This window comes from Erythrolamprus reginae, unplaced genomic scaffold (genome assembly GCF_031021105.1).
Source record: "Erythrolamprus reginae isolate rEryReg1 unplaced genomic scaffold, rEryReg1.hap1 H_39, whole genome shotgun sequence".
Lineage (NCBI taxonomy): Eukaryota > Metazoa > Chordata > Lepidosauria > Squamata > Dipsadidae > Erythrolamprus > Erythrolamprus reginae.
In genome coordinates this window covers 43,826-56,463 of record NW_027248494.1, presented here as the reverse complement: position 1 = coordinate 56,463, position 12,638 = coordinate 43,826, and the positions used below count along the sequence as shown (strand labels likewise).

Here is a 12,638-nt window from a genome sequence, read left to right as displayed (position 1 = left end):
CTGTCAGAAGATGAGGAATCTCAAATTAAGATTCCAGCCCCAGCTACGATCTTTCTATTCCAACTTTTCAAATCTCTTCTATTTAAAGCAAGAGTTTCTACAGACTTAGCCTGGCAAGATAAACAGTCTGCTCCTTCCACAGATCCTCCTGAGGAAAGTCTACCATACTTCATGGAGAAACAGAAAGACAAAGAAGTCATTCCAATGTGCAAATTGTTTAAAGATGCTCTGCTCAAGCAGTGGGACTACCCAGCCTTTGGCTTCAACCCCACAACCAAGGACAAGAAATTATATAAGCTTTCCCCTTCTTATGAATTTCTTCTTGTCTGCCCTAAACCCGATGAACCTGTTAAGACTACACTCTGCGGCTGCTATGCCGGGTGAAGCAGAGGAGGTTTTAAAACCCGAAGACAAACGCCTAGAGCAAATGCTCTAAAGATGTTTCTTCGCGGATACCTTGGCTACCAAGAGTGCAGCAGCAGCATCTTTCTTTTCTAGAGCTATGCTTTTATGGCTTCAACAGCTCCAGCAGCACATCCCCCCTGATGATCTACGAGGCCAACAGCATTTTAACAAAGTTTTTGCAGTGGCCCAATATGTAGCTGATGCTACCCTGCAATCATCAAGATTTGCAGCCAGGTCAGTAGCAGCCTCAACAACGGCCAGAAGCCTTCTATGGCTGCGCCCTTGGCAGGCGGGAGTGGGGCAAAAATGGCAGCTGGCCATGTGTCCTTTGAAGCGCGATCACCTACTTGGCGACCTCCTGGACTCCCTTCTCACTGAAACCGCTGACAAAAAGAAAGTTTTGGGGTCCACCAACAAGAAGTCCATCAAAACTCAACCCTTTCGAAGTCCCAATCGTCAAGAGGATCAAGGGTTCACTTTCCAAAGAAACTCAGGTCAGTATTCCCCTCGTTTTCGCTCCCAAGCTGGCAGAAACTCCAGGGGTAGAGGATCCCGTTACCAAAGAGGTTCCTCCTCGACCAGAGCTTCCAGAAAGTCCAGATGGTGAGCTTCATTCCACTCCCATAGGGGGGCACCTGGCTTGGTTCTCCTCCAGATGGCGCCATTTCTGTAAGGATCCCTGGGTTATTGCTACTGTGGAATGGGGCCTTCAGTTGGAGTTTATTTCCATACCTCCTAAACGTTTTATCTCATGCCCATCCCCCAGGTCTTCTCCATCTCATTTCCGAATGGAGGAGGCTATTCAACATTTGTTGTCTATCAGGGCTATCCAACCTGTTCCATTTTCCCAAAGAGGTCTGGGCTTCTACTCCATCCTCTTCATGGTCCCTAAGACATCTGGAGGATGGAGAGCCATCCTGGACCTTAAAAAATTGAACCAGTTTATTAAATATAGGAAATTCAAGATGCATTCTTTGTCATCCATTTTAACTGCTATCCATCCTGGGGACGTTATGGTCTCCTTGGATCTCACGGAAGCCTATCTTCATATTCCCATTGCCAAAGGTCACAGGAAATTTCTACGCTTCGCCTTCCAGGGCAAGCACTATCAATATAGGGCCATGCCCTTCAGGGTCTCCTCGGCTCCTCGAGTCTTTACTAAGCTCCTAAGAGCCCTGGCAGCTCACATTCGAGCCACGCCCATTCATATTTTATGCTATTTGGATGACATATTAATTAATGGGCCCTCTAAAGAGGGCACCTGCTCAGACCTCAACATTACCATGTCTATCCTACAGGATCATGGTTTCTCCATTAATCTCAAAAAAAGTCAGCTCCATCCATCTACTTCTATTCAACACCTGGGGGCCATCAATAACTCAGATCTCTCTAAGGTTTTTCTCTCTACTGAGAGAAAAGTCAGTATTAAGGAGCTCATTTCCCAAATACGATCTCAGAGAAGGACTTCCATCGTTACCCTGTCTTCTCTACTGGGAAAGATAGTATCCTGCATTGGCATTATCCCCTGGGCCCGTCTTCACGCCGGGGATCTCCAATGGCTTCTGTTACCGTTCCAGAGATCGGGGAACAGCAACTCGACACGCCTCATCACCATCCCATCCACAGTTTTAAGATCCCTTACGTGGTGGACCTCCCCCGCTTTGGACAAGGGATCCCCCTTCAGGTGTCCAGACCAATTCACCATCACTACGGATGCCAGCTTATTGGGCTGGGGAGCCCATGCCCAGGGCCTGATAGCCCAAGGCACGTGGTCAGCGGAGGAGGCTTCCAGACCTATCAACTGGCTGGAATTGAGAGCAGTGTCTTTGGCCCTCAAACAATTCAAACCGCATATCATCAATCAACATGTTCTGATTCTCACAGACAATATAGCCACAAAGAGTCATATTTGCAGACAAGGGGGCACCAGGTCCAAGTCCTGATGAGAGAAGCCCTGAAGTTGGGTCTCTGGGCAGAGAGGCATCTTCAGTCGTTAAAGGCCGACCACATATCGGGAATCCTCAATGTACAAGCAGATTGGCTCTCCTGGTCGACTCTAGACCCAGGAGAGTGGAGCCTTCATCCGGCTCTGTTTCAGCAAATCTGCCTCAGGTTCGGTCACCCATCGCTAGACCTATTTGTGACCGAGGCCAATGCTCAACTCCCTCGATTCTACTCCAGTTTCCCATTCCCGGGAGCGGAGGCGACAAATGCACTCAGAATCCCTTGGCCTCGAGGGCTACTTTACGCCTTCCCTCCAATTCCAATTCTTCCAGATGTGATCCACAAGATCATCCTCGAGAAGGCCCAGGTGATTCTGACAGCCCCTCACTGGCCACGCCAGCCATGGTTCGCGGATCTACAACGTCTGTCCATCCAGGACCCCTGGCGACTCCCCGTTTCAGAGGATATGTTGCAGCAAGGGGCCTCTCTCCATCCAGATCCGGAGTGGTTCCACCTCACTGCTTGGCTATTATCCAGCACAACTTAGACCTGTGAGGATACGACCCGGACACTGTAGAAATAATCCTAAAAGCCAGAAGAGTGTCCACCAACAGGATTCACGACCATACCTGGTCCAAATTCCACCAATGGTGCTCACAGAAGGATCTATCCCCCCTGTTGCTACTGTGGAATGGGGCCTTCAGTTGGAGTTTATTTCCATACCTCCTAAACGTTTTATCTCATGCCCATCCCCCAGGTCTTCTCCATCTCATTTCCGAATGGAGGAGGAGACAGCTGCGAAGCGGCGCGGGTGTTTTAAAAGGTCGCAGCCGGCCTGGGGGGCTTGCCAGCACCCCCGCGAACCCCAATCCCGGGTTCGGGGGGGTGCTGGCAAGCCCCCCAGGCCGGCTGCGACCTTTTAAAACACCCGCGCCGCTTCGCAGCTTTCTCCCGAAGCCGAACGCGGAAGTTCGGCTTTAGCGTTCAGCTTCGGGAGACAGCTGCGAAGCGGCACGGGTGTTTTAAAAGGTCGCAGCCGGCCTGGGGGGCTTGCCAGCAAGCCCCCCAGGCTGGCTGTCACCTTTTAAAACAGCCGTGCGGCTTCCCAGCAGTCGCCGAAAGCCGTTTTTTTGCGGGGGGTTTTTTGGTTTTTTGTTTCCTATGGGAAACAATGTTTCGTCTTACGAACCTCCTCCTTGCACCAATTAAGTTCGTATCATGAGGTATTACTGTACTCAAAATGATTCTTCATTTGCTTTGTAACCTTAAATAAAAACCTGTACAGTATTGACTGTAATTTACCTGAGGTGAGGGGGCGGGGAAAGAAAGATGCTAGGAAGGAAGAAAGACAGATAGGAAGGAAGGAAGGAGGGAGGGAGGGAGGGAGGGAGGGAAGGAAGGAATGTTAGGAAGGAAGGAAGGAAGGAAGAAATGTTAGGAAGGAAGGAAGAAAAAAAGAAAGATGGTAGGAAGACAGGCAGGCAGGCAGACAGAAAAAAATGGTAGGAAGGAAGAGAGACAGACAATGAAAGATGGTAGGTAGGAAGGAAGAAAGGAAGACAGACAAAAAAAGGAAAGCAGGGAGGGAAGGGACGGAAGAAGGAAAGATGAAGGAAGGAAGGGAGGAAGGAAGGAAGGAAGGAAGACTGTCAGACAGAAAAAGAAAGGGGGGAGGGAAGAAGGAAAAAAGAAAGAAGGGAGAGACAGAAAGAAAGAAAAAAGAGAAAGAAAGAAAGAAAAACCTAGAAAAAGAAAAACCACAGTTGAGCCCAAAATTTTGGTTGTTAAGCAAAAGCATTGTTAAGTGAGAATCACCACATTTTATTCAATCCATGACATTTCCTAGTTCTAACAGTTATGTGCAAGCTAGAGAAGTAAATCTGAAGGTATGTGTAATGTTCTAGTTATGGTTAAATGTGTGGCAGAAAGTGTACTCTGGGTTTGTTTTTCCTATCACAGTAAGTGAGGTTGAATGTATATAATTTTACAATACCTCTCTCTCTCTCTCTCTATGTATATACACATACAATTTATATAGTAGATAATATATATTTTTGTGTGCCTGTGTATGTACACACATGGCATATATACATAGAATTAAAAAGTATATTTTGGATGTTCAGTAATATTAAATAGATAGGGAAATTGTATCTCTTTGAGGCAAGGAGAGGCCAGGTACCCTAACCCTAACAATCAGCAGGAGCAGTGGGGGATTGAGTACTTGCATTTTTTTTCTATACCTGCCTTGGGGGGACATATACCTGTTTACCCTCTTTTAAGCTTACAAAGCTAGTTTACTGGTTTTCTTTGAAATATATATTCTAAAACATTTAATCTACTGATGCCTCAATTGATGTAATTTTATTGGTTTCCATTTTTAAAAGTTATCAGTAGCCACTGCATTTTCCAACCTTGGCTTATACTCGAGTCAATAAGTTTTCCCAGTTTTTGTGGCAAAAATAGGTGCCTTGGCTTATAATCGGGTCGACTTACAGTCGAGTATATACAGTAAATAAATATTTACCAGATATTTTTTATAATTACAGTGGGGGGGAAAGGTATTTAGTCAGACACCAATTGTGCAAGTTCTCCCACTTAAAAAGATGAGAGAGGCCTGTAATTGGCATCATAAGTAGACCTCAACCATGAGAGACAACATGAGAAAACACATACAGAAAATCACAGTCTGATTTTTAATGAATTTATTTACAAATTATGGTTGAAAATAAGTATTTGGTCAATAACAAAAGTTCATCTCAATACTTTGTTATATATCCCTTGTTGGCAATGACAGAGGTCAAACATTTTCTGTAAGTCTTCACAAGGTTGCCACACACTGTTGCTGGTATGTTGGCCCATTCCTCCATGCAGATCTCCTCAAGAGCAGTGATGTTTTGGGACTGTCGCTGGGCAACACGGACTTTCAACTCCCTCCAAAGGTTTTCTATAGGGTTGAGATCTGGAGACTGGCTAGGCCACTCCAGGACCTTGACATGCTTCTTACAAAGCCACTCCTTCGTTGCCCTGGCCGTGTGCTTGGGATCATTGTCATGCTGAAAGACCCAGCCACGTTTCATCTTCAGTGCCCTTGCTGATGGAAGGAGGTTTGCACTCAAAATCTCACAATATGTGGCCCCCTTCATTCTTTCATGTACATGGATCAGTCGTCCTGGTCCCTGAAAGCATGATGTTGCCACCCCCATGCTTCACAGTAGGTATGGTGTTCTTTGGATGTAACTCTGCATTCTTTCTCCAAATATGATGAGTTGTGTTTCTACCAAACAGTTCTACTTTGGTTTCATCTGACCATATGACATTCTCCCAAAACTCTTCTGGATCATCCAAATGCTCTCTAGCAAACTTCAGACGGGCCCGGACATGTACTGGCTTAAGCAGGGGAACACATCTGGCACTGCAGAATCTTGAGTTCCTGGCGGCATAGTGTGTTACTGATGGTAGTCTTTATTACGTTGGTCCCAGCTCTCTGCAGGTCATTCACTAGGTTCCCCCGTGTGGTTCCCCCGTTTTCTCACCATTCTTGTGATCATTTTGACTCCACGGGATGAGATGTTGCGTGTAGTCTCAGATCAAGGGAGATTATCAGTGGTCTTGTATATCTTTTATTTTCTAATTATTGCTCCCAGAGCTGATTTCTTCACACCAAGCTGCTTGCCTATTGCAGATTCAGTCTTCCCAGTCTGGTTCAGGGCTATAATTTTGTTCCTGGTGTCCTTCGGCAGCTCTTTGGTCTTCACCATAGTGGAGTTTGGAGCGTGACTGTTTGAGGTTGTGGACAGGTGACTTTTATATTGATAACCAGTTCAAACAGGTGCCATTACTACAGGTAATGAGTGAAGGACAGAGGAGCCTCTTAAAGAAGAAGTTACAGGTATGTGAGAACCAGAAATCTTGTTTCTTGGTAGGTGACCAAATACTTATTTCCCACCATAATTTGCAAATAAATTCGTTAAAAATCAGACAATGTGATTTTCTGGATGTGTTTTCTCATGTTGTCTCTCATGGTTGAGCTCTAATTATGATGTCAATTACAGGCCTCTCTCATCTTTTTGAGTGGGAGAACTTGGTGTCCGACTAAATACTTTTTCTCCCACTGTATATTTCTACATGAAATTCTGATTAATAACAAAAGTGCGTACAAGTTGTCCTTGACTTATGAATACAATTGAGCCCAATTTTTTTGTTGCTAAGAGAAACATTTAAGGGAATGTTGCCCCATTTTACAACCTTTCTTGCCACAATTGTTGATTAATCACTGCAGTTTTAAAGTTAGTAACATGATTATTAAGTGCATTGATTTTTCTTGTTACAAGTCACAAAAAGTGATCACATAACTCCAGAACATTGCAACTGTCATGAGTTTTTTTGCCAAGTATCAGACTTTTGATTATGTAACGATGAAGATGCTTTAATGCTGTTAAGTGTGAAAAACTGTCATAAGTCACGATTTCAGTGCCATTATAACTTTGAGCTAAATAAACTCTTGTAAGTTGGGGACTACCTGCTTAAAACATTTTTGGAAATATTGTATTTAGAAATGTATTAATTACATTTGATTAATAAAATATATTAAAGTCCAGCAAAGTTACATTTTAATAATATCACTTAAGGCCCCCTCTTTTGAGGCATTATGTCTTGGGATTATTTTCTGGTACATTGTTCCTATAAAGCTACCATCATTTACGATGTAATAGAAAAAAGAATTTTTCTTATTATTCCAAAATATTTCTGATTTTTCTCTCCTTTTCTCTATAGTTTAAAAATCCTCTGATTATGCTCCTCCTGGCTTCTGCAGTCATCAGTGTTATAATGCATCAATTTGATGATGCCGTCAGTATCACTGTGGTAAGATTATCATTTTGCATTTAAATGAAAGGTATAGAATCTATGATAAACTTCCTTCAACATTATCTATCATGGCCAATGATTATCAATAATGAAAAATGTAGTTGTAGTAAACATTTAGAGGACCACTGTTTCAGGTCCTCATCTCCAGAACCAAACGCCTAGCTGACAAAGACCACCTGAAAACTGAATTACAGAGTCTCACAAACGTATTAATTTCCAACGGATTCCAAGGAAACACAATCACCAACCTAATCCAAAACACCTCCCAAGATCCGAGATGCAGAACAGGAGAACGGTATCGGCCTCCTCCCTTACATCAAAGACACCACAGATAAAATCACCAAAATTCTCCACAAACATAATATCAAGACAGCCTTTGGCACTGACCAAAAAATAGCCAACATCTTAAGAAACCCAAAGACAAGATTCAACTAGAAAACCAAGGAGGCTATGAAACACCATCCACAATCTGCCCAACCACATATATTGGACGAACTAATAGGAGAATAAATGCACACATCACAGAACACAAGAACGCAGTCAGAAAAAAAGAAAAAAACTTCCTCCCTTTTCCAACATCTCAAAACAACGGGACAGGAAATTGATTTTGAAAGAACTAAATTTCCAAAACTGAACACTCCAACAAAAGAATAATTATGGAAGCCATTGAAGTAGAGAAACACCCTCACAACATGAATAAATGCGATGATACCTCCAGCCTACCAGACTTCTGGAAACTAGTCCTAATCAACAAACAAATCCCAGCCATAAAAACTGGCACCAGACCCAGAACAACACAGGACACCACCACCAATCACTCTCACCAGACCCAAACCTGTTGTGTGTACTCCCTTGCAGCATGAGGAGTTTTCAGATTTGGAGGATGACTGGGATTTAGAGATCATAAATCTCCCTGCTCTACTGACAGTTAGCAGTGTTAGTGTAGACCATGGAGCTAATGATATAGAGATGAGTTTGAGTGACTCAAATGGGGGAGACAACAAATGGAGGGATGCTCATTTTCGAAAGTTGCAGAAACTCAGAGAAGAAAGAGGGTGGAGATATTAGAGAGTAATTAATTCATGAATTATGTCACATCCGGGTGTGAAATGGAAGAGACGCTGAATTTGTTCAATCTTGCAAAAAATAATGGCTGCGTCCCAAAACTTGCTCCGAAGCGTAAGCATGATGTGTGATTTATTATTTTTTTCTTTATGACTCCTGGCTAGCCTTAATTAGCCATAAATTTTAGAATGACTTGTGGAATGTCTTTCATGCTACTTCCAAGCTTATCTACTTAATTGCTGAGATAATAATGATGAGGAAAGAAAACTGCGTGCAGAGTTGAAAAGTAAGGAGAAAATAAAGAGGATATGTTTTACAATGAGATTCATTGAGGATTCCTTTATTCCAAGTATTATACGAATCAGCCTGAAATCAGAACAAAACCCATACCCACCCCACAGACAAAATACAACCACAACCCAGAAGCCAAACCATGGCAGCATCTCCAACTGCTACACCCCCCTCCAACACATACACAAAGCAAACTGATAAACACCATAAACACATAGCCAGACCACAAACTCAGAGCCAAACCAAAACCAGGGATGTTACACCATGGGCAGTGTTCCCTCTAATTTTTTTCCGGTGTGGGCGGAAAAGTATAGTGTCTGAGCGGCAGTCCCTTTGGGACTGGGCGGCACAGAAGTCTAATTAATTGATTAAAAATTCCCTTCTTTTTTTATTAAAATAAATTAATAATAAAACAAAGCCAAAATCTATTACTATTAAAACTAAAACAACCAGCAAAACCAAAACTACAACTATTAATAAATCCATGCTTTAATATCTTAATTTCTTAAATATTTATCATAGTATTATAGTAATCTAGTAATACTATGAAAATCTATCTGAACACCAATGCATAAATTAATATATTTCCATATTTACTTTTCTATAATTTCATTCAATATTTCCAAGCTCAATTAATTTTCAGGCATCTAGCATTTACTATTATTAACTTTCATCAATCTTCTACATTTCCAAGTATATTTTAAATTCATAATGCAAACTCATAAAATCATACAGTACGTATCATAAAACCCTTATTCATCCTATGTATCTTCCATTAATTTTACCTATGTAATTCTGTATAGTTCTAAAATTCTAATCCAATTTTACGAATTAATACATCCTAATATTAAACAACATCTAAATATATCTTTTACCATCATTCTATATTTAATAATCAATCATCCCTCCTCAAATTTCTACCACTCTTGCCAAAGGGAAGAAACCATGTTGTATTTCAGTAGCCTGCATTTTTCTTTTGATATTTGTTATTTTTCTTTTTAATTATAAGTTACCAAAGCTTTTTACGCAGCTGAGAAACATGAAAATTAAAGCATATTAAGAAATTGGATGATTGATATTGTTTTGCTGATCTTAATCTGCAGTAAAGATATTTTGGTTTTTAAAAAACCCACCATATTTTGCCTCAGAGAATTTCAAAATAAAATACTGTGTGTCTGTAACAGTGACCTCAGAATGGGGCAACTAAGTATCAAAATGCCACTTAAATAGTTGAGTTAGTTTCAAACTAGATTTTGATTTTCTTCTCTCTCTCTCTCTCTCCCCCTTCTTTTCTTTCCTTCTCTCTTCCTTCTACTTTTTTCTCTTTCTTCCTTCCTCTCTTCCCTCTTTCCCTCCCTCTCCCTCTCTCTCTCTTCCTCCCTCCCTTCTTTTCTTTCCTTCTCTCTTCCTTCCACTTTTTTCTCTTTCTCTTCATTCCCCTCTTCCCTCTTCCCCTCCCTCCCTCTTTTTCTCCCTCCCTCCCTTTATATTTCTCTCTTCCTCCCTTTCTCTCTCCCTCTCCCTATTTCTCCCTCTTCTCTCTCTTTCTTCCCTCCCTCCTCTCCCTCCTTCCTTCTTCTCCATTTCTCTTTCCCTCCCTCTCTTTCCCTTCTCTTTTCTTTCTTTCTCTCCACTTCTCCGGCGGGCAGCCGGCTTTGCTGGCCGGAGCACGGCTTTCCCGGGCAGCCAGCTTTGCTGGCCGGTGCAGGGCTTGGGCCTGGTGCCGTGGGACGGGAGGTGGCCGCCTCCCCCTCACACCCCTGCCCATGAAAGCGGTGCAGGAATGCAGCGTGTTTGAAAAGCGCACCACTTTCCTGGAAAGCCAGCTTTGCTGGCCGACGCGCCCTCCCCTTAGCTCCGCACCCTCCCTTTGGCTCTGCCTCCCGCCGCGCAGCTCACCTCAGAAGCCTTGATGCTTTGCTGGCCAGCATGGTGGCGGGGGAGGAGGTGGAGTTCAGGGCTGAGTAGGCCGAGCCCGGGCCCATCACCCCGGCTCCAGGGGGCAGCCCCCAGCTTCATATTTACAGTTTCTTCTAAGTTGTCAAATTGTATTAAATAATTGTACATCTTTGTTATAAATTTAGTGGGTGGGCCTAATAAGATTTTGTCTATTATATTTAATTTAGGACTTATTCCATATTCTTCAGAATCAATTTTATATCTTTTTTGAAATTGTCTATATGGAAACCAATCTATATGTTTCCCTTCAGCTTCTAAAGTTTGTCTAGATTTAAGCTTACCTTCCTTATCTAATAGTTCGTCATATGTTCTCACTTTAGTTTTTCCTAGGACATTTGGGTATTTCAAGGTTTCCATGGTGGATAACCACCTTGGTATTTCTATAAAGTGTTTATTTTTAATTTTCCTCCAATAAGGTACTTCTTATTGCATGTTGTTGAAATTGTGTGTGTTTGATATTGATTTGATAGGTGGGCATGCCATCCTTCTTGTAAATTATAACCTCCTAGTTTGAGAATTCTTTGATTATTTAGTGTGATCCAATCCTTAATCCATAATAGGCTGGCTGAATAATAGTAAGTTTCAAGATCAGATAGACCAAAGCCCACCGCCTCTTGTTTGTCCCCCAGATTTTTATATTTAATTCTTGGCTTTCTCCCTGCCCATATAAACTTTGATATAGCTCTATTAATTTTTTTGAAGATTTTTTTTTCTAATTTAATTGGAGCCATTTGGAATAGGTAAAGCCATCGGGGAAGAATATTAGATTTTATAATTGCAATTCTGCCAAGGAGCGATAATTGTATTTTACCCCATTTTTCTAGGTCTTCTTTTGTGTTGCGATGTAATTTTATATAATTATCTTCTTTTAACAATGAGTATCTAGCTGTAAGCCAGCTGGTATTTAATTCTCTTTATTGCTTGCAATCCTGAAATTTTTACTAGTTCCTTTATCTGTGCTTGAGTGCAATTTTTGGTAAGAATTTAGTATTATCTTTATTAAATTTTAAGCCTGCGGCCTTCCCGAATAGTTCTAATTCCTTTAACAGATTGGTTATTGATGATTTTGGTTCTTTGAGGAAGAATACCAAGTCATCCGCAAAAGCTTGGGTTTTATAAATTTCTCTATTAATTTTGGTACCTTTAATAATAATATAATAATAATTTATTAGATTTGTATGCCGCCCCTCTCCGAAGACTCGGGGCGGCTCACAACAACAATAATAACCGTGTTACAATGTAAACAAATCTACTATTACAAAAAAAACATCTTAAAAACCCATCATTTAAAAATCATGCAACACATGCATACCATACATAAAACTATAAAAGCCTGGGGGAGATGTCTCAATTCTCCCATGCCTGGCGATACAGGTGGGTCTTAAGTAATTTGCAAAAGACAAAGAGGGTGGGGGCAGTTCTAATCTCTGGGGGGAGTTGATTCCAGAGGGCCGGGACGGCCACAGAGAAGGCTCTTCCCCGGGGGACCGCCAAATGACATTGTTTAGTCGACAGGACCTGGAGAAGGCCAACTGTGTGGGACCTTATCGGCTGCTGGGATTTGTGCGGCAGAAGGCGGTTCCGGAGGTATTGTGGTCCGATGCCAGATAGGGCTTTAAAGGTCATTACCAACACTTAGAATTGTGACTGGAAACTGATCGGCAGAGACGTGGGCGAATGTGGGAAGCCCCACGAAAGCTCTCGCGGCCACATTCTGCATGATCTGAAGTTTCCAAACACTTTTCAAAGGTAGTCCCATGTAGAGGTGGTTGCTGTAGTCGAACCTCAAGGTGATGAGGGCATGAGCGACTGTGAGCAATGACTCCCTGTCCAAGTAGGGCCGCAACTGGTGTGTCTTTTATGTTTCTATGTTTCTATGTATATGCGCCGGCAAGCAGATTGAGAGAGGGGGAATGAAAGAAATGGAAGGAAGGAGAGAAAGCAAGAGAAAAAAAGAAAGCAAGAGAAAGAAAAAAGAATGAAAGAGCAAGAGAGCAAGAGAGAAAAAGAAAGAAAGAAAGGCAACTTCAAAGAAAGGCTCACTGAGCATCTCTCACTCTCTCTCTCTCTTTCTATCCCTCTTTCTTTCTTTCTCTTCCTTTCTCTCT

The 12,638-nt window shown here is 42.2% G+C and overlaps 1 protein-coding gene across 6 annotated transcripts in view; it reads left to right on the top strand.

The window, feature by feature from the left end:
• Positions 1 to 12,638, top strand: part of LOC139155651 (calcium-transporting ATPase type 2C member 1-like) — a 101,226-nt gene that overhangs the window by 49,152 nt on the left and 39,436 nt on the right. For all 6 annotated transcript variants that reach the window (XM_070730869.1, XM_070730867.1, XM_070730870.1 and 3 more), the window contains one exon: positions 7,123 to 7,212. In XM_070730869.1, coding sequence (XP_070586970.1) covers positions 7,123 to 7,212 — 90 coding nt within the window. The remainder of the gene's footprint in view (positions 1 to 7,122; positions 7,213 to 12,638) is intronic.